At 46.2% G+C, this 22,029-nt stretch overlaps 1 protein-coding gene across 1 annotated transcript in view; it reads right to left on the bottom strand.

The window, feature by feature from the left end:
• Positions 1-22,029, bottom strand: part of LOC107214882 (protein phosphatase 1 regulatory subunit 12B) — a 96,902-nt gene that overhangs the window by 23,123 nt on the left and 51,750 nt on the right. The window contains exons 9-15 of the mRNA XM_033519838.1: positions 21,367-21,506; positions 17,029-17,138; positions 13,748-13,945; positions 12,910-12,992; positions 10,661-10,783; positions 5,213-5,398; positions 4,518-4,703 (exon numbers count right to left, since the gene is read on the bottom strand). Coding sequence (XP_033375729.1) covers positions 4,518-4,703; positions 5,213-5,398; positions 10,661-10,783; positions 12,910-12,992; positions 13,748-13,945; positions 17,029-17,138; positions 21,367-21,506 — 1,026 coding nt within the window. The remainder of the gene's footprint in view (positions 1-4,517; positions 4,704-5,212; positions 5,399-10,660; positions 10,784-12,909; positions 12,993-13,747; positions 13,946-17,028; positions 17,139-21,366; positions 21,507-22,029) is intronic.

Genomic DNA, 22,029 nt, shown 5'->3' with positions numbered 1-22,029 from the left:
CCAGCAGGAGCAATCTCGCCTCTTCCCAACATGGACAATCCCATGGCCACAGAATTCCTGCCCTCCCACGTCATCTGCACCAGCAGCCTTTGAAAAAAGGGACAACTTTATCTGAAAGCGATTAACTGCACAGCCAGAGGCAGGGAAATGCTGTCACAGCAGGTGCCTGGTGATCTTCAGTTCTTCACAGGAGAGAGAAACCTCTTAACTTCTTGTTGTCCACGGTGTGGTGTGGACAGGAATCCTTCCCTTGCCTTGGAGCAGCTCCTTGCAGGAGAATCCCACTGCTCTGCTCCCCCAGGGACCTTTCCCAGGAGATTAACACCACTCAGCTTTACATCAGTCAGTGATAAGGATTATAGGGTCAAATGCAATTAAAAAATGGCAGCAATGAGCTACAGCTCACAGCCTTTTCTGCCACTTCCTCCCAAGCAACATTTAAATACCCCTTGAGTGCAAATCTCATCATTTCACAGAGATCAGGGGCATTTATTCCATTTCCCAGATCATAAGGGTTAAGGGACATATCAGGTTACACATCCACGTTCTTCCTGGAGGAGGCACACTCAGAATGCCCACAGAACAAGAACCACAAGGTAACAGGACTTGCCAAAATTTGTTCATCTAACAGTACTGGAGGAGGAGGATTCAGTTATTAATATATAAATAATATATGCTACTATAATTAGCAGCTGGATCCTCAGAATGAGAAATAAATTCCTCTTGGGAATGAAGCAGGAAACAGAAGTGTTTGTCAAACAGTTACCTGGCATGTCAGTGAATTTCCTTCAGCTGAAAAGCATTTCCAGGGAAGACTTTAGAGGGCAAGAAGACATGGGCTGAGCAGAGCTGCCAGCCCCAAAGCTGCCCAGAAAACAAGCCCTCCTCACTCCTAGTCTGGATTTATCATGGAATCATGGAATGGTTTGGGTTTGAAGGGACCTTAAAGATCATCCAGTTCCACCCCCTGCCATGGGCAGGGACACCTTCCATTAGACCAGGCTGCTCCAAGCCCTGTCCAGCCTGGCCCTGGACACCTCCAGGGATTGGACAATTATGTGAGAAACTGGTCAGAATAAATTAAGTAGTAAGGAGAGAGATGAGTTTCCTGTCTCTAAGAGCGTGTCTGATGGCAAGTGCTGGAACCACCCTGCTGGAACCTTCCTGAGGAAGAGGAAGAACACACACAATGGCACAATTCAGCTCTACAAACACAGTGGTGGGGGGGTAAAAACAATTTAAATCCTAATTCTTGCCAAACCAGAAGAGATTTCAAATTCAAGAGTCCTTTTAAACTGGCCACAGACCACAGACTTGCCTTTCAGAAGTTCTCAGGCAAAGTGTGTCTCACTCCATGCTGTGGCTGCAGGACCACCTTTCCAGCTGCTCTGGGAACTAAAACTTCCACAGACTATGAAAAGCTTCAGCCACATCTCCCAGACTTTGCTACCAGCACAGAAATCTCATGGCTCAAGTGACATTCCATTAAGGCAGGATCTCCTGCATCCACCCCTATCTGGGCCCAGGGGACAGAGCTCTGTGCAGCCCAGACTTGTGACAGCAGGGATACTCTGGCAGGGGCTGCAGTGCAGGACTCCTGTGACCAGAGCCCTGCACAGACAGTGAAGCCACTGTCACCTTGGATGAATGTGGAAAATCCAGCACTGGGCTCCAAACAACAGGATTCCTCATTCCCCACCATCCATGGGCACCCAGCAGAAATGAGGAAGCTTCTAGCTCTGCCCCAGGAAGAGCAGGGTCTGTGTGAGCTACTGTAGTCACAATATCCACACAGCTGAAATCCACCCTCAGCAGAGCCTGGGCTGTCTGAGTTCAGTGGATAAACACACTGACAACAGAAGACAATTTGCTTCTGGCAGGAGATGATCCAAACAGCCAGACCACACTGTTCATCAGCACCTCCAAAATTCCCAGCCAAATCCCCAAAGAAGCTGCCTGGCACAAGCAGTGGCTGTGGGAGATGGCCCATTTCCAGCTCACAGCACAGCACACTGCAGTGCTGCAGAGGAGCATCAGGAGGCTGGGATGTGCAGGACACACTGAACACACGTGGCAGCACCTCTGGAACATCTGGCCCCAGCCCTGAGCGGGCACTGTCCGGCTGGCACCGTGTGCCCCAAACAGATCTCTGCTCTGCTGCCCCTCTGCTGGATCTTTCCTTGGAATTTACACTATTCCCCAGCATTTACTGGAGCATCTCCTGAGCAATGCAGCTGGAAAACAAAGAACAGGTGAAGCACCATGGTGCTGGGGCAGGGTAAGGCCTGCTGGCCACCAGAGGATGCAAACCAGCACAACAGAGCTGCCAGTCGTTCATGCCCAGCCCTACTCAGCCACTTCTGCTTTCACCTTCTGGCCTCACACAGATCATTTTCAGGCCACAAGTTCAGAGAAGTCCCTGTGATCTAATATTAGATGATCAGCCTGTTTATGTTTTTGTTGCTAAGAGCAAGCTGGCACTTTGGAAACACTGAAGCAGCCCAAACACTCCTGCAACAGCTGCCACTGGGAACTGAAATCCATACAGCACTGCCCTGACAACTGTTTGCCTTTTTATTTTACTGGAATTGGTCTCCTTCCCTAATAAGCTTTTCCCATTTAGGTGACTTCTCCTGTCTCCCTGTGTCCATGTTTCCTACTTCCAATGTGCAGATAGCTCCCAGTCACTTTATCCCACTGTAAGATGTACATTCATCACTAAGGTTTCCTTCCCAATGAGCACAATACAAAATTTCAGGACTTTTTTTACTCTCAATTGTTTCAAAGCATCAGTTAAAGGTGAGAAAAATTCCTAATGTTTTCTCTTTACCATAATTCACAGGAGATGGTTCTCTAATAAAAATGCAGGAGACAAACAGATCTTCTGTATTATTTATAGAAATAGATTTGACAGTAAATGCCAATGCAGTAATATCAATGCATGCTTTTTTGGGCATCTACAAATAACTATCCCTGTCCAGCTCTGTCTGCAGACAGTGCCAGAAGTCTGGGGGGACTTTGAGAAGCCCACTTCTGCAGGGAAAAATCTGCTCCTGCAACTTGATTCTGGGCTTGTTAAAATGGAGAGACCCTTGTGAAGGGTCTGAAGTGAGAACTGAGAGCACAGTACTCACTCTGTCCTCTTGCACAACCTCACTGGGCTCTGGCAGCATCTTCTGGCAGCTCATCTCATCCAACTGCAAATGACCCCAAGCCAAGTGACCTCCAGCAATGCAACAGGAGCACACAGAGACACTTCCAGGGCTAACCCAAGTGCTTTCACACCAAAGTTACCCTCCAGTGGCTGGTGCAAACTATCCCTGCACACAAAGCTGATGAATGTGGCTCCTCCAGAACGTTTTAATACTTTCCAAGTGCTCCCTGTGCTCTGGGAAAAAAAAATAAAAAATCCCAAACAGCATAAAGTATTTTCCAACAGCACAGCCCACCTTGCTTGGATGTACTGCAGGTGAAGCTGAGCAGCAGCTCAGCCCAATCACCTTTAGTGGCTGATAATTCCCATTATTGCTTCTGCCATCCTTCAGCCTCAGGCCATTTAAGATGTGTCACAGCACTATCTGCACTTAGCAAGGGTTGTATTTCAATAAATCACCACAACAATGTGGAAGAATCCAAGCACTCTGTAGATACTCTACATGAACTCACTGCTGGTTAGAAACACCCAGTAATAAATAATAGTTATTTATTACTATTTGCTTTCACTGATGCCATCAGAGGAGACAGATTTTGGAAAAGTTAACCTGTTAGCAGGAGGAATATACACATCAGTTCATATTCTGTAATTAACACACAGGGAAAAGTTCCTTTGGAAAGAGCTGTCTCTGCAGGTTTGTATTTCCCCAGTCTTAAAATAACACCATGTGATAAGGAAGACATGCCAGCAGCTGGGGTCAGTCATTCCCACTGCTGCTGCTGCTGCTGGAATGGCCTCAGCTGCACACAGCAGTCTCCTGCCTCTGCCTTTCCAGCCAAAGCCAGACCTGCTGGAGTCCAGCTCCTCCTGTGTCACACACTTACACACCCCAGGAATGTCTGTGTTCTCCCACTCAGCTGCAAAGGGAATCTGGGGGACCTGTGCAGCACAGATATCTCCATCAGGGCATAAGTAAATACAGCTGAGTTGACTCAGAGGGACAGATTTGATCTGAATGTATCTCAGTACAATGGTCTTTTTAGGGTGGGATTCATTTTACACAACCCACTGTGAGTGGTTGCTCTGCTGGGTGTCCCTGCAAACACACTGGGATGGGGCTGAGATTAGGAGCTGAGATAAGTACTGAAGGAAAAGGCTGAGATGCTGAAGAGACAAGCAGAAAATTATGGAACTCAATTTAACCTACAAGCCCGTGACGATTCAGTTCAAAACCTTCAGACGGGGTAGGGACAGCAACCTGGGAACTTCATGGAGCACCTAAAAAGCAGTTCTTAAACCCCCACCATCACCACCACGTGAGAGCTGCCCACAGAGGGGCCACTGGAGCCCACTCCTCACTGACCTTCTGCGCTCCCTGGGCTCCTCAGCAGAGAGCTCCTTCCCCAGGGCGGAGGCAGCCCCGGCATTCCCGGTGCCGTTGGCAGCGCCGAGCACAGCACGGTTTGTGATTACACCTAGAGGGGTGCTGCCACAGCTGCCCTCTGTGCTTTTCTCTACAGCAGAATCAGTTTGTTGCCTGAAAGGGGCTCTGAAATAGAGAAGACATATGGAAAGCAAAGCAAGTGAACTCCAGTGCTGATCGAGCCCAACCTCCTCGACGGGGGAGCGTGGACAGTTCATCCTCCTCGCTTTACACTGGTGTTTGTAGAGAACAGCCACAGTAAAATGAATTTTACAAAACTTGGGAGAAGAATGAGCAGGAGGAATTAACAGCCTTCACATCCCTGTTAGTAGCAAAAATGATCAGAAAAATGTACCTGGTGAATAAGCAGAAGGAAGGGACTCCAAGAGCTTATACACTGAGCACCCGAGGGCAGCCTGAGCATGTGCTGTGTCACAGGGACAGAGGGCACAAGGGACTGTCACCTGCCTGCCAGTTCCACCCACCACTGGAACTGTCCAACATCCTGGGACTGCTTATCATCCTGGGACTGCTCATCAGCACTTCCCATGTGGAAGCACACCTCCAATCCCTAATCCACAACTTCCAACCCAAAGGGCGACTTTTGGAGGATTACATCCGCTGGGAGCCGTTACCTGGTGTTGTGGCAGGCTGAAGCAGGAGTGCTCACACCGAGAGATGGGGGACAGCAAGGGACAGCTGGCCACGGGGTGCCCAGGGAGGTAGATGAGCCAATGGCAGTGGGTGAGGTAGCTAGAGATGGACTGCAACTGGCTGAAATGTAGGGACTGCTCAGGTCACTACTTCTACCAAATGAAGCACTGTAAAACATCACAAAATCACGTCCTTCAGAGCACAGTAAATATTCAACAGCACATCCCACAGCCAGGCTGGCAGCTGGGAAGGGAGCAGGTACCACATGGCAGCAAAATGAAATGTGTGCAAGGAGATGAGAAAGCAGCAGAGCTGTCGCTGGCTGCCCACACAGGCCAGGACCAGCAGAGCCCTGCTTAGCTAAGCCCAGCTCAGTTCCAGCGAGAGCACAACGGCGTGGGGGGGAGGTGGGGAGGATCAGGGAAGGCACAAACCCTGCTGCAGTGAGAGCAGGGCACATGGAACACCCTGTGCCCTGGGGAAAGGCAGGTGCAAGGATGAGGATGCTTAAAGCAGGAGAGGAGAGGGTGACATAACCTGGTCTGGCTGCATCACCCCTGAGAATGTCCAGCACTTCCAGTTTTAAGAACTAATTTCCAGGGGCTTTAGGTTTTGGCAGAGACAAATCAGTTTGGGCTTTAATTCTCTTTAAGACACATTTGGCATAAACATATAGAAAACAGCTAGCACAGCTATCCAAAAATATTCAAGAATGAGCAAGGAAAATATTTTGCCAGTTTAAAGCAAGCCCTGAAAAGCAATCTTTACTGAAAAGCTGTGTTGTGTTCATATTTTGGAGAAGACAGAGGGGGAAAGAAGAGGGGTTCTTATACAAGGATGGACCTTTCACTTTTTCAAAGAAAATCCAGCCTAAGGGGAGAGAAAATCCACTCTCGTGGGAAAAGCTGCATATCTCTGAAAACAGACTTGATGAAATCTGGCAGAATCTCCTTCTTGCACATGGCCAAGCCCTGCACACAAGCTGCTCACTGGACAGAGCAATCCAGGGGCTCCTAGGGCCCTGACACACCTTTCCCAGTACCTGGAATGCCTGGTTGCTACTGGTCAGACTGGACTGTCTGAAGGGTCAGAGGCTGGCTCTCACCTTCTGCATCCTAAAGGCTCCCATAGCAGGGCACATGCACCAAAGTGCTTGCACAGCAATAAAAGCTGGCCTAGAGGAAAGAAGCAGGCCAGGACAGAACTGCAGGTTTTAGGGAAAGCCAGGGACAACAGAATGAAACTGGAAGTCAGCTCTTGAGTAAGAATCCAGAGAGGCTGAAATAGCACTGGGAAGGGGCAGGACCACAGCCAAGGACAGAGAAAGGATCCAGTCCTGTTCACCCAGGCACCAGTTCACAGCAGTTTTACATGAGCAGCTGGTCCCTAGGGAGCCAAAGGGGACAACAGAGCATCCTGGAAGGCCTCCACAGGGGGAACCTCCCCTTTGGGCTCCTTGGCTGATGGCAGCCTGCCATGTCCAGGTCACACAGGAACAAGCAAGTCATTGTCACCAGGTAACCTCTGTTGGACCCTAAACAGAGCTTTCTCTGCAATGCTGGCCCTGCCTGGAGCATGCAGGAGCAGGAAGTCCTGCTGGAAGCAAGTCCCTTCCCTTCCTCTCTGCTCCAGAGGGAAAAGCCAAGCCCTGGAGATGGGCTGGGAGAAGGGTGGGAGAGGGAAGAGGAACCTGGCTGGGGTGGGCATGTGGAGCAAGTGGCTGTGGAGTCATGTAAATGAGTGTTCTGAGGAGAGGATGGCAGTGGAGCCTCTGTCTGGGGAAGGAAGAAGAGGATCAGCAGAGGAAAAGGCAGTGGCAGCCCTGGGGGAGCAGAGATGATCCTAGGAGAGCCCAAAGCAGAGAGGCTGGGGCACGAGAATGGCTGCAAGAGAGAAGGAACTTGGTCAGGAAGGGAGGATGCAGGAGGGATACCAAGAATGCCCTGCCAAGGATTGTCTTTCAGAAGGGAAAGGCAATGGGTGAGCAGGATGGAAGCAGCACCAGGTGCCTGGGAAAGCAGTGATTTAAGAGGGAAGGAGGAGGAATGGAGGAACAGAGCACAGGGATGGCACTGTGCCAGCTCAGGGGTAGAGAAATGTGGTGCTGGGGCACCAGGAATGCTCTCCTGCTCCCAAGGGAGCCAAGGCACTGGCAGCCCTGCAGGAATCCACCTCCCAGCCTGTCCCCCTGCATGGGTGGCACTGCACAGTGTGAGAAGCACTCCAAGGCATTTACTCCATTGTTCACATTTGATCTGAACAGGACTAGAAAATTGCAATATAAAGGTTAGCAAGGGAATCCTGTTAATTAACAGCTGTGTCCATAGCAGTCTGTGAAAGGGTGGGCTCTGAAATTATGCTGAAGACTTCAACATTAGAAATAAAAAAAGGCACTGACACACTGCTCCTCATTCTTTAACATTATCACCACAACAGAACCATCAGGGAATGAGCAAAGAAATGTAAAGCACCATTTCAAAGCAATAAAAAGAAATACTTCTGACTTTAAAGAAATATTTTAAAGGCATTAAAAACTTTAACTTAAGAACCTTCACACTCCTAAAAAGCATCCACATGTGGTATAAAAAAGGTTTGCAAAAAGCACATTACTATTTTTTTTAAACATACTGCCATGGGGTATTGCAAAGATCAAACCAGGATCTGGGTACAGAGGTTGGCCACAGTGATTAAGAACAGTGTTAACAGTATTAAGAACAATGGTTAAATATAACCCCTGGCTCCTAAATTCCTGGTTCCTGGAAGCAAGGAGAGCGTGGGAGGTAGAAGACTGCTCTGAAGTTATCCTGGCTTTTGCAACTTCTTCAAAACCAGAGTCTGGGCTGCAGGGACTGTTGTCCTGGCTCACTGCAATGGCTTTTATGTGACCAGAACCAGCAAGGAGGTGTTTGCATAAATGAGAAATGAAGGAGAAACTGTGGCTGAAGGATTTCATTCTGGTGTGAGCCCTTCCTGGGAGGCAGCACTTCTGGCTGATGTCAAAGGCAGGATGCTGAACTAATCCAACCTGCTCTGCCAGTTTTCCTCCACATCCTTTCATTCACAGTCAAAGTGACCTGGATTTTTGAAGGCCAGTACGCACTAAAATGGACACCAGGATATTAGAGCAGGGTTCTGTAGATTTCTGGGCCAGTGGAACACACAGAGAAAGCAGGACAGCTGCCAGTACCATGACTGAGAGAGCATTAACATCTGCTCCAACATTTGTAACATTGCTGCAAGTTATTTTGTTCCCTTTTCTTAAAAAAACCAAACAAACAGACAAAACAAAAACAAACCCCACAACAACAGCAGCTTTCCCCCATCTTAAGATGATCTGCTGCTCTTGTTCATTCACTTAAAGAACATAACTAGGGTTAGATGGGATATTGGGAAGGAATTGTGCCCTGTGAGGGTGGGGAGCTCCTGGCACAGGGTGCCCAGAGAAGCTGGGGCTGCCCCTGGATCCCTGCAGTGTCCAAGGCCAGGTTTGTGGAAGGTGTCCCTGCAGGGACAGGGGGTGGAAGGAGATGGGATTTAAGGTCCCTTCCATCTTTATGGAGATTAGTCAAATGCAGAGGCAAAGGGGAGCTGCAGATGTACACAGTCATCCCCTCACTGACATCCACATGACATGTCATACCCCTCATCCAAACATGTCATATTCCCTCAAATTCTTCCTCTCTAAGAAGCTCTCACCTTTTGGAGTTGTGTTCAGAGTTTTGCTAATACTTGGAAATGACAAAACATTTATGTCTAAGCAGGTTCCTTTCCTCATCTTAGGGGAAGATGTACAAGGCTGGAGAAATCAAAAGTTCAATACAATCATATTCAATTTCTCTGTGCTCTCCTACAGAAAACTCTGTGGGATAAAGATCTAATTGAGCATGGTTTTACTGTTTGTACATGAAGTGCAAACCCATTGATCTCTCCTTTAAAATCACATTTATTCCCACCTGACAAAGCTACTCTGTGTACCTGCCTGTGAACCCATCATTCTCTTACCAAAGGCCAGAATTCAGCCTTTGTGACAAGAACTCAGCATCAGTGACATCCCACTGCAGCCTAAACCTTCCCCACTTTCTGTACACTTCACAGTACAACAGTGTGACTGCAACACTAAATCTGCTGCAGGATTAGCTGGGATAAACCAGCAATGTTTGTAAGATTGCCTGGGGGTGAGGGCTGTCCCTCAGCTCAGGGAGCAGCACAGGTGTGCCAGCTGTAAGGGGTACAAGTTTTCCAGTGTTACCAGCTGCAGCTTGTCAGACCAGCTTCAGAGAGAGACCAGCTGTGGAGGCTGGGCTGTCATCACATCCCAGGATAGCTGTGAAGTCACTGGAATGGATCAGCAGAGCACAAGGCTTCTGCTTGAAGGGGCTGCTTCACCTTTTCTGGGGATGGATGCTGTGTGCTCAGCAACTGGCCACACACATCCCTGAGCACCACTTACCTCTACAGCATAAACACTGCAACAAACTGCCTCTTCCCAAGTATCTCAAGCAATTGTTCCATCTTCAGGACAGTTTAGTTTAGTGTCTAGAATCTGGTGAAACTCAATCTAAACCCTGAAGCTGTTGCTGCTGTTTTCCTTAGGCAGAAACACAATGGCTTTGCAGTGTGACATGTTGATTACAGGCTGTTCTGATGGTCTCCAGTATCAGCTGAAATAAAGGTGAAGTGCTGGCACTGCTGATGCTCCTGCTCACATGAAAACCCAGCACTGCATTGTTTGTCTCAGCAGAGCAGGGCACTGTCTCAGCTCACTCACACAGAGCTCCCACCTCAAGGACACCAAGGGTCTGCCTCCCAGGAGGGTCCAGGACACTGCACTAACAGGAGTTTTGCCTTCCTGCCACTACCTAAACCACTACACTCCTTTACCAAGCTCTACAACTGAGATTGTACACTGTGAACAAACTGCTTCCTTCCTTACTGCCTCACAGAACAACAGTGGAAGCATCAGTTTTACTCCTTAGCAAGTGCTGTACATCATGCACAAGATCTGATGATACCACAGACATGGACTAATATAAACCAAAATTAGAGATAAGCTACAACTTATTCACCAAGAGCTATCTGAACAACACTTTTGGACTCTTTACAATATTAAACTGTTTTTATGATTGATTTTGGTTTTATTTTCTAACCATAACACCAGCATTAAACAGAGAAAACATCACATATGAATTATGGGAACAAGAGTATTTAAATTCAGTGCAGAAATTTGAAAATTAATAAAAATTATAGCCTTTAAAAACACTATTTAGATGACAAGTATGAAAAATCTTAACCTTTCTTTCCTGCTGTCGGCAGAAGAGGGTCCCAAGGCCAGTTACAAGATGCAGGAGGCAACAAGCAGGAGGCTGAGGTCTGGGAGACATGTTATGAGTGGTTGTGACTGCCTGAGAAGCCAAGGAAGCCAGACATACCTTTTCAAGTAGGTGGATACATAGGTAGTGGGGGCAGAGTGGGGAGCTTCGTTTCCCTTTGGCTCATCTCTCCAGGGCTGCCGGCTGTAGGAGCCACTCCTCACCAGGTTCACTGCAGATTCTCTAAAGCAGGACAGACACAGCCTTTGCTTAGAAAAACCTCTGGGCTCTGCTTTGGGTTCCTTTACAGTTGCACAGCACAGATCCTTCCCTTACTTTATGTGCTACATTGTTCAGGTGACACAGCTCAGAGAAACTCCTGCTCTGGCCTTAACATTCTCAATTCAGAGCCACAGATGATCTAATGTTTTGCATTATGAGGAACAAGATCCTTTTTAGTCAGAAAACTTGCAGATGAAATTCAGCTTGTCCATAGAAGTAATTCAACATATTAAATAGTGTCATATAATATTCTCACTGCTCTTTGTATCAAACAAGGTCAGAGTGGGCAGATATTGGAACTGCAGGGAAGCTTTTATTCTTCAAGGTATCCAGGCAAGGACAAAAGGAATTCAGCACAGCAAAGCCTTTCACAAAATCATTTGGCTTGGAAAACTCCTCTAAGATCATTGAGTCCAACAAGACCCAGCACACCAGGTCCACCACAAAATCATGAAAACGACAAACAAAATATTTTTACACTATCTAAAGCTACTTGACAAGTGATCAAGAAATTCCTAGTAGTCCTTTTTACCCTGGTTATCTGAGCACAGGGCTCTTTCCCTAATGCTAATGCACACTCTGGCAGGGTATCCTGCTCCCTGCTGATGCTGGACAGGACCTGGAGCTTGTAATGCAGCACTAATCCATTCCCCCATCACCCTGCCATTAATTCTCATTTCCAGTTGTCATGCCCAGACTGATGCTCTCTCAGGATACCTGTGCACTCCAGAAAGGAAAACACAGATGTTTTGAAAGGAAAGAATATTGGGAAAAAATCTGTACTACACAGCATGCCTGGGCACCATCTGTTCCTGAAGGCCAGTTCTCCTCAGCCAGTCCCCACTCCACCCAGAAAAGGACACTTGTCAGCACCTAATTAATTGTTATTATTTAATTGCTATTATTTAATTTATTATTTAATTTAATTGTGCCATTCAACAGCAGCCTCTGCCAAACCTTCTTGAGCAGATCAACAGACACAAATTGTCTGCAAAACTCTGGACCTCAGAGACTGCCTGAGAATGAACAAGAACACAGCAGGGAGGTTCTAGCAAAAGATTAGCAAAGAATCTCAAGCTGTGCTCAAATTCTCTCAGGGTGTCATCTGCCACAGCTCCTGCCCAGCAATTACAGTTCACAGCTACTGCCCTGCATGTGCCTTTCCTCCTCTCTTGGGAAAGTAGGTGGAAATAAGGCTAAGCTCAAATTTTACTGCTTTGAGTACAAACTGAATCACAGAATGGCCAGGGTTGGAAGAGACCTTAAAGTTCATCCTGTCCTACTACCTGCCCTGGCAGGGACATCTTCCACTGTCCCAGGCTGCTTCAAGCCCCATCCAAACTGGCCTTGGGCACTTCCAGGGATCCAGGGACAGCCACAGCTGCTCTGGGCACCTGTGCCAGGGCATCTCCACCCTCACAGCCAAGAATTCCTTCCCATTATCCCATCCATCCCTGTCCTCTGCCAGTGGGAAACCATTCCCCCTTCTCCTGGCACTCCTGGCCCTTTCCCAAAGTCCCTCTCCAGCTCTCTGGGAGCCCCTTTAAGCACTGGAGAAGACACTGTTTGTAGAGCAGCTCCTCAAATCCCTCTGGAAATCCTGGATATATACACACCAGTTACACCATGGTTCTGTCCAGGGGTATCTACACACATCCACTGTAAAAACAGCCCTGCAATGAAACAGCTCCCACATGGGAAAGTTCACAAGCTCAAGTGAACCTCAAGCACAGAGGTGTGAACAAAGGGACTGAAGGTGACTGCTGAGCAAGTGACAAGTACAGGTGGCAGCTACAGAATGAGGCACTTGCATATTAAAAGGAGAAAGGATCCATAAATCTGGTTGCCTGGATGGAGCCTGTGACTATTTGAGTACAGGGGTGGAGGAACCAGTCTGCTGACTCCTGCTCACCTAAATAAAAACCAACATAGCAGAACTTTTACAGACAGAGCTGGCTCTTGATGTTGTGAATGCCTGTGCACTTGAGACTGCTGAGAAAATGTACAAAGCATGACTGCAGAAAAGTTATATTCCAGAAGTACTATTGACAGGATGGAAGCTGAGCATTAACTTCAGCCAGGCTCACCTGTTTTCTTTTTCTTCTATATCACTCGTACTGCTCAGTCTTCTGGGGACTATGGTGGCAAGATAACTCTTGTTATCTCTGTCCTGGTGAAGCAAAAGAAGAACTTCAGCCACATATCTCTTACCCTTCCAGCACATTCAGTGGCAAATAAATTCATGTTCAAATTGCTTCAACTAAGAAAGCATTCTCCTACCAGCTGGTTTAAGGCAACTTCTTGGGCAACACACAGCACAGCACAGAAATATCAGTTGTGAAAGGGATTTCCTGATGACCATGGTAGTGAATAAAAGCATGCTCTAGCTTAGAGAAAAACTTGTCAATCACAGAATCAGAAAATGGTTTGGGTTGAAAGGGATCTTTAGTCCACTTGACCAGAGTTCCATCCAAGGTGACCTTGATCACCTCCAGGGATGAGGCATCTACCCAGGGGCAGAAAAGTTACAGTTACTGAATAGGTGTGATGGGATTTACAAATGCAGCCAGTGGATAGAGGAGAAATCTATATAAACAATGGGGAAGGAGGATCTCCACTGCAGGTATGTGGTGATGTCTGGATTGGACATTTTCTGGTAAAGAACAGGCTTGTGCCAGACTGAGAGCCCCTGTTCAGTGGCAGCCTGGTCCAAACTGAGCAGGAATTAGGCCAAAGGGGCACCAAACTCCAGTTCTGGAGAAACAACTGATAGGAGGGAAATATTTTTTAAAAGAAAAAGAAAGTAAGAATGAAAGAGACCCACATTTGTTATGGATAAAACCCCCAGCAATAAATGAAAAGGAAAGGGGTTTACACCTGTGGGGTGAAGTGGATACACTAAAACATCCTTGCTGAAAGCCAAACCTTTTCCTTGTTGTCCAACAGGGCAGATATCCGAGGGCTGGACGAGGAGCGATAGATGGAAGAAGTTTTATCCCTCTGTGCCTCACGAGTGGCAGCAACTTCACTCAACATGTTGTGGCTGCCAGTCTTCCTCAGGCCCAGCCTCCAGGACGAAGGTGATTCATCCTTCTGCTCATCTGACTTGCTGAGCCAACTGAACTGTGGAGGAGAAACAGTTTGGAACAGATTGGAAAAAGGAACAGCACTGCAAGGCACACTCTAAGTTCAGAAAGTGTTTCAGTTTTTACTGGACTAGACTTGTATGATAGATTGACTTATTTCCTGTTTCACTTTAATTACAGGACAGAGCTCAAGGTGAACTCACAGGGATGCAAACTGCTGTAGTGCCTCATCCCCAAGGACAGAGGATGAAAGGGATCTTCTGTCACTGTGCAGGTCTTTGCCTACACAATGCCCTCCTCCAGCTTTGAGGAAAGAATATAAGGAACAATAAAGCTTTTATTATCACTCATTTATTTATTATCACTCATTTAGGAAGGGGGAATTATTCATAAAAAGGCAGAAAAGCAGAAACAAGGACTCAGGTCTTACAGAACTAGCTGCAAAACAAACCCCTCACACCAGTGGAGTCCAGGAGAAGCCATCGAGATCACCAGGGAGCTGCAGCCAACAACACTGTAAAGGAAGAGACTGAGGATTGCTGAGCATGGAAAAGAGAAGGCAAAGACAGGATTTAGTTGCTCTGCTACCTGGGAGTGGGTTTAGAGAGCACATGGAACCAGACCTGTCTACAGTGAAAGGAGAAGGGATTTCTCCACTTGGGAAATCCCAGCTGATATGGAGACAGCTCCTGGCAGAAGCAAAGCTGCACTGGGACAGGGAGCAAGGGAGCAGAGCATCTCCATCCTCAGGGACCTTTCAGTACTCAGCTGAGGTAGGACAAAGCAACATGACATGAGCTTAATTCTGCTTTGAGCAGGGTGTTGGACTTCAGCCTCACAGAGGCCCCTTCCATGGGCAGGTAACTGGGCATTCCACAGAATTGTGCTTTGTGGAACATGAGGCATTTCTGAGCTGCAAAAATTAGTCCTTATACAACTTATACAACTTATACAACTGCTTAAATGTACAACTACTAAAATGTACAACTGCTTAAATGTGCAGCTGCTTAAATGTGCAGCTGCTTAAATGTGCAACCTTAGCTACAGTTGTCAAGTCTTCCAAAAGGCTGCCCACTGCCGTTCAAGAATGGAGCCTGAGCATCACCAGAGCCACTTGTAGAGGGCTAAGCACCAAGTTGTACAGGAAATAAAGCAAACAAATTATTAGGAGTTATTGGAAAGGTACAGGATACAAAACACACAACCACTGTGGCTCTGTGTCACTGCAGGGTACAATGACACCTTTGGTACCACACACAGCTCAGCTCCAGGGCTCAGCAGCAGTTGACAAGAAGGGAAGAGCTCAGGGAAAGGCAAGAAGGATGAGTAGAGCAAGAGAGGTTTTGCATGAGGAGATATTCAGTATATCAGTAGTCTCCAGGCTGAGATGTGACCAAGTACATGAAACCCTCAGTGGCACACAGAAGGGTGAGTAAGGAACAATTATTTCTTGGTTCTTCCCATAAAGGAACAAGGGACAGCAAACAAACCCAGTGTGTGGTAGGTTAATGGGACTGGGAGCTTTGCAGAGTTTTTAACTAAGCTGAAGGATTCTTTTTACCATTGGACATTAGAGGATCCCTATCAAAAAGTGACTGCAGAGAGGAAAAGCCCAACAGGAGCTACTGAAGACAAAAATCCAGCAGGTTCAGTGAGTCCCTGAATGCCAACTGCTGGAATGTGGGAGGGAATTCCTGCAAGATTGTGTTCTCCAGCAGCTTCTGACAGTCACTGTTGGGCAGGACACTGGGCAGACAAGGCTTTTGATCAAAGCTGATCTAAGCATTATTGGATCATACTCTATCTGACACAAACCATCTGACACTATTCAGAATAAATGGAGCTACTGGGGAGCTCTGCCCTCAGACTCACTGTCTGAAGACTGCCAAGCTAAAATTATCCCTGCAGTATCTGAGCAATGTTTTCAGCTCATGTCATTTCAATGAGGATGCAAGGAGTTAATCTGTACTCCACCACTTCCAGCACTGCCAATCTACTGAGCTACACTGCTCTAACATTTCCATGTCATTCTGATGCTTTCCTCAGAGAGAGCTCAAAACCACAGCAAAAGCTGCATCTGTAAATTCTGAACAATGCAGGAACAGCACACACTAATAACTCCCCTAACAGAAGGCAACACATTCTAAAGCCAGGTGTGTCAAAGAGAATTGCAGAAAAATCAAATGGGTGAGAGAAGGTAAAGAAGCTGATCTTAAGTGACTGAGGTGAAATCAGTAACTGCTCTGCTCAAAGGCCAGCTTCTACATCCTAACACCCTTATTCTGTGTTAAAGGAGTGAGACCAAACCTGTGCAGCTGGGAAAAGGATAACTGAAGTGCTCACACTTCCCAGCATCCTTCTACCTCTAACAGTTCCCCTGCTAAGCCAGCCTGAGCTGAGCAATGCCCAGAGGAGCTCTGTTTCATTTGATCTTGGTTACACTCAGTTACATCCCAAAAACAAAAAATTGTGCCCAAGCAGAAAACATTTCCCTCTGAGAAGCACTGAGTGCTTCAGCCCTGGGCCAGGTGTCTGTGCTGTTTTCTCCACAGTCTGGTGCAAAAAGAAAGCAGTGGCACACGACAGGAGTCCTGTGCAGAGCAGTCTCCTGGTGCCATCTAGCTGAGTGATCTGACAGCAGGAGGATTCACAAAAGATTTCATTCACCACTTCACCTGGGCTTCACCCAGCCAGCCACATGCAAACTACCCTCTGCTTGCTGCTAACATCATACCACTGACTCAACTGGCTTTGGCAAGTCAGAGCACTTTGGATGACGGTGCCAAACTCACCACAGGCACACAGGCAGGAATCAGCTCTGGTGACAGATGTGTTGAGGACACACTGGCACTAGCCCCTCCAGAACTGACAGCACACAGAGCATGTGCTGTAAGCTGGGTTTCTTCACCACAATTTGCTCTGGAGGATCAGAGATTCAGGAAGAACCATATTGTCCCTACACTGCTGTTAACACACATCTTTATCAGAATTTCGTACTACCAGGCTTTTCTAAATTCAAGTCAAAGTCCTCTGAAGACTGTTTTCAGAGCATCCATCTCCCAGTAACACCTTCTGCTTCTGAGCACTGCTGGAGTCCCCATTGATTCCAAATTCACTTACTCTTCTGGCAGACGCAGTGAAGGAGTTTGGCTCAGCTGGTGCCATTTGCTCAGTGATGCTGGGCCTGGATTCACGGCTGGAGTGGTTGGCAAAGGGCTCTTCCTTTCTCTCTACAATTTTAAACAAGAAGAGAAACCAAATGTTTCAGTATTGCACTTCTGAGGGCCCTCTCTACACAGAGTGTGGTCTGCACTCCAGTTCAGTGCTGTCTCCTTGGATCACAGGGATGTCAGTGCCTTCTGCAAAGGAGCTTCCCACTTCCTAAAGAATAGGATGGATACATTTGCCAGGCAAAGCTTTTGTACTTGACCCTCACAGACAAGCAAAATCTTTGCAGAAAGCACCATAAAGAGGACCACAGGTTTTTTTTGTTTTTCACAGTTTTGTTTCCTGTCTGGGAATTTCTTCCCTGGTAAATCTTGGGATGGAAAGTGGCACTTGCTGTTCCTGCTGCAGCACAAGTGTGGTACAGCCCATGGCCCTAAGTGCCCAGTGCTGGTTTCAGTGTACAGCTCTCTGCACTGGCTGGACAGAATCTCTGGTATTCTGCAGCAAAATCCATTTTTGTACAGGAAGCCAGGACTGCTGACCATCAAAAGCCCTTAATGGACTCCAAGCAAGCTAAGCAACCCTTGTCCAAGCTCACAGCTGGCTCCCTGCTTGTTATGCAAGTGCAGCTGTCCAGTATCACGTTTATTTTTCTGTATCTGTGCACATGCTTGACAGAAGAACATCCACTACATTAGCAGGAGGAGAGCAAGCAGAAAGTGTGACTCAGGCAATAGGTTCACTTGTCAGGAAAGCCCAGGCTGCAGACAAACTATTCACCATCAACCCAGGCACATGGAACCTGCCTGAGAGATGATGTACTTACACCCACCAAAGCTTTCCTTACAGCTGTGAATGCTCACACAGTCATGTCTTGGAAAAAATAAAGTCATTTTAAGCACAAGCACACAAACAATTCTAGCACATAATGTATGTGCAGGGAGTAAAAATCTGCTGTTACACATTTGGAGCAGTTTGGGATGGAGCATCTGGGAGGATGGCACCTTGGAGCATGAAGATCAATCCTTCTGTAATAAATATCCTCAGTACTAGGAAAATAAGGATTCAAAGGACACAGAAAAGAGCAAGCCAAGAGAAACATCTTAAAATAACAGGGAGTTATAGCAGGACTGACAGAGCCTGTCACAAACACAAAGAAAGAATCATGCAACCTCCTGAGCTGAAAGGACAAACACACAGATCACTGAGTCCAACCCCTGCCCTGCACAGACACCCCAACAATCCCACCCTGTGCACCCCTGAGAGCCTTGTCCAAACACTCCTGGAGTGTTCAGTCTCCACAAAACAAATTTGGTAAGAGTAAAAATTTAGGTTTCTAATTTCTTTTTTGTAAGGGTTTTTGGATAAGAGTTTTTGTTTGGTTGGTTTTTAAACAAAACAACACTAAAAGCTTCCATGGCTTGCTATAATTCCCAATAATTTCATATTGTAATAGTTCCCAGAACAGATAATCATAGAATTTTATACTGATCTTTCTCTTGTTTACAAGAGGTCAATGCCAAATTAATTGTATTCAAAATGAATGAAGTGACTTTAATGCTCTTAGCTTCCTTTGTCTGAAGAACACAAATTTCTTACAGATTATAAGAAACATATTACTCTGAAGCCTTCCAACAATTCCACTGCTTCCCTCATCCAATTTCTTCCTCCCACAGTCTCTGCAAATTCAACAAATTAATCACAACCTGAGACTCTTCTAAACACACCTCAAAATAAACTTGTGTGTTACAGTGTCAGCTTCTGCATGTCCTGCTTTATGCTCAGCTACTAAAGGGATTGGAATTTTTAGGTTTAAAAAGAGCACTCAGTTGTTTTTTTTTTTTAATCTGGACTTTGAACACTTTAGAACAAGTCATAATCTGTATGTCCAGCACTGCTCAGAATGATAAAGGTATGGGAATATTACAGAAAATGAAGATGAATAAGGGAAAAATATTCATGTTTTCATACCAATGTCTCCTGTAAAATGTAGCATGTAAAATGTTGACCAGAGCCACAGAATCCCAGATTGGTTTGAACTGCAAGGAACCTCAAAGCCCATCTCATTCCACCCCCTGCCATGGGCAGGACACCTTCCACTATCCCAGGTTGCTCCAAGACCTGTCCAACCTGGCCTTGGGCACTTCCAGGGATGGGGCAGCCACAGCTGCTCTGGGCACCTGTGCCAGGGCCTCCCCACCCTCACAGGGAGGATTTTTTTCCTAATATCCCATCTAAACTTACTCTCTGTCAGTTTGAAGCCATTCCCTTTGTTGTGGCACTCCAGGCCCTTGTGAACAATCTCTCTTCAGCTTCCTTGCAGGTTCCCTTCAAGCCCTGGGAGGTCACAGTGAGCTCACCCCAAAGCTTCTCTTTTCCAGGCTGAGCAATCCCAGTTCTCCCAGCTTTTCCTCACAGCAGAGGCTGCTCTGTCCCTCTGATTATCCTGGCACCTCCCCTGGACTCTCTCCAGCAGCTCCACGTCCTTCCTGTGCTGGCAGCCCAGGGCTGGAGGCAGCTCTGCAGGTGGGGTCTCACCTGAGTGGGGCAGAATCCCCCCTGCCCTGCTGCCCATGCTGGGGGACCAGCCCAGGATTACCACTGTCTGACTCTGAAATCACTAATACTGTGACATTTACTATTTTCATTACCAAAATGAAAAACCCAACTTCTCTCTGGAGTTCTCCTATAATGTGGGCTGATGCTGTTATCTTACAGAATAAGATAAAAAGAGAACCAAAGGTGTGACCCCCCACTCACATATGCAGCAGGTGATAGCTCTGTCTCCATCCCACTGCCCAAGTCCACACCCATTTTACCAGGGATTTCAGAACTTTACAAGGTGGGGCTTCAATTCTGATGGGAATTTCTCAAAGGACCCAATAATCTTCTTGGGAAAGGAGAGCAGAGGTAACAAAGCCTGAAGCTGAATCATTACCTAAATGATTCTTGTCTCAAATCTCTATTAGCTTCAGTGGTTTCACCCAGACACCTATAATGTCCTTTGGTCAGTGAATTAATGCAATAAAAAGACCTTTAACACAAAATTTAATGATGAACACTGTAGACCTTTCCTTGCTGAAGGATCTTGGGCTGTTCCTGACTCAGTTAAACCCCACACAGCTCCAGGTCTTAGAGATGTGCAAACATTTGAATTGTTTTGGTCAAATTACCATCATCTTTACAAGGATTACAAGCACTGGCACCCAGCTAGATAGCAATAATTTGTATTTATATAAATATGTATATAATCTGATTTATGGAGAGAATATATATGACCTGTACTGTGTGTCTCTTTCTACTACTGACATGTCCACTAGACTTGCTTGATTTAAAACCCCAAGATCATTTCCCTGTGTGACTGCCATGCCCACCCAGCTAGTGCAGCATCTCTGCAGAGCCCAGCCAGGATTTCCCACCCTGCCCCAGACAACATTAACTGACACAATCCTAACACAGGTGACAATTCCATGGGCACAGAAGCACAACAAAACTTTAAACTACACTTCTCAGGGCCTATTTCTTAGTATATTGGATATAGACCAAGTAAGTTGATGTTAATAGTTTAATCATTAAACACATCATAGTCCAAGATCCATTTGTGTTTGCAGAGTATTAAGTCTTGGCTTACTGTAAAATAAAGTATCTGTATTAAACTTTCTGTGCTGCACATAAACACTTCTAAAACTAATTAAGGAAGACACAGAAATTATGGAAAAGGAATGAGAGTAAGATTCCAGCAATATATTATAATGTAAATGCTACTGTGACTCTGTGCACTTAATCCTGATTTTCCACTATTTTTTGAAATCATTATTCATCACAGCCCAGAAGTTCCTCACCTCTGTGATTACCCAGAACAGCTCCAGCCCTTCACTTCAGACTGATCCAAACACAATAGGATATTGTCTTCCTACACCTTCACCTGCTTCCCTACCATCCTGCAGTACCTGAAGGATTCTTCTTGAATTGGGCCAAGAAAAAAACCCTGCTTAAGAACAAGCTATGGAAAATGTGTTATCTTCAATACATGTGAGCTGGAAGTATGAATTAAAATAGGATCTGAAAGATTTATTTTTTTAAAAATAATTTTGCTGACCTGGGAGTCAGAATTGGAATCAGCTCTTTTATCACCATAGCTCCAGATTTCTCCAAATTCTGTACACTGGAAGTAAAACTTTCAGCATGCCCTTAACATCTAGTTATTTAATTAATAACAACAACAATAACAACATTAATAATGATAACAGCTAGGCTAGTTATTAAATCCAAGGCTGTAGTAAGTCTTACCTGACTCCTTTTCAGCATCTGATTCTGAAACTTCATCTTCAGCTTCTTCCTCCTCAGAACTAGAACTGCTTGAGTCCTTGTTCTCTTCCTCAGTTTCCACAGACTTCATTGTGTCTTCCTCATAAAGAATCTTCTCTTTGCTGCAGAACAGGAAGTTTTGAGGCAAGCAGGTTATCTGAGCTGTACTTCTCAGGAGCACACAGACATGATTTACTACATACAGAACAAGCAAAGGATAAAATCTACCTACAGATTGAACACTCCAGCACTTCCACCATGGCCAATTTGCCACGGATTCCACTGCCAGTCTCACATTTTCTAATTCTGCAAGCACTTTTCCATCCACAAAAATGTAATCTCTCCTTTTCCAGTGCCACACAATGCAGCAGTTGGGCTCTGTGCCTACAGAGGTGCAGTTCTCAGCCCAAAGATCTGATCAATCCTCAGACAGAGCAGGAGCTGGAGAACCAAACCCCAGCCCAAAGCTCTCGTTCCACCACTCACTGGGTATGTTAAGACACAACTAAAACTGTATCTGAGAATACTCAGATTTTAAAAAAATGCATGAAATAAAAGGCTGTGAATAGTTTTTGACCCAGCTGAGGCCAGCTGGGTGTGAGAGATGAAGCTGCTCTCCCATTACTTTCTGGGCAATTTCTTTTC

The sequence above is a fragment of the Parus major genome, chromosome 26, assembly GCF_001522545.3.
Source record: "Parus major isolate Abel chromosome 26, Parus_major1.1, whole genome shotgun sequence".
Lineage (NCBI taxonomy): Eukaryota > Metazoa > Chordata > Aves > Passeriformes > Paridae > Parus > Parus major.
Note: the sequence above shows the minus strand (reverse complement) of the source record. Positions and strands in the feature narration are given on the sequence as shown.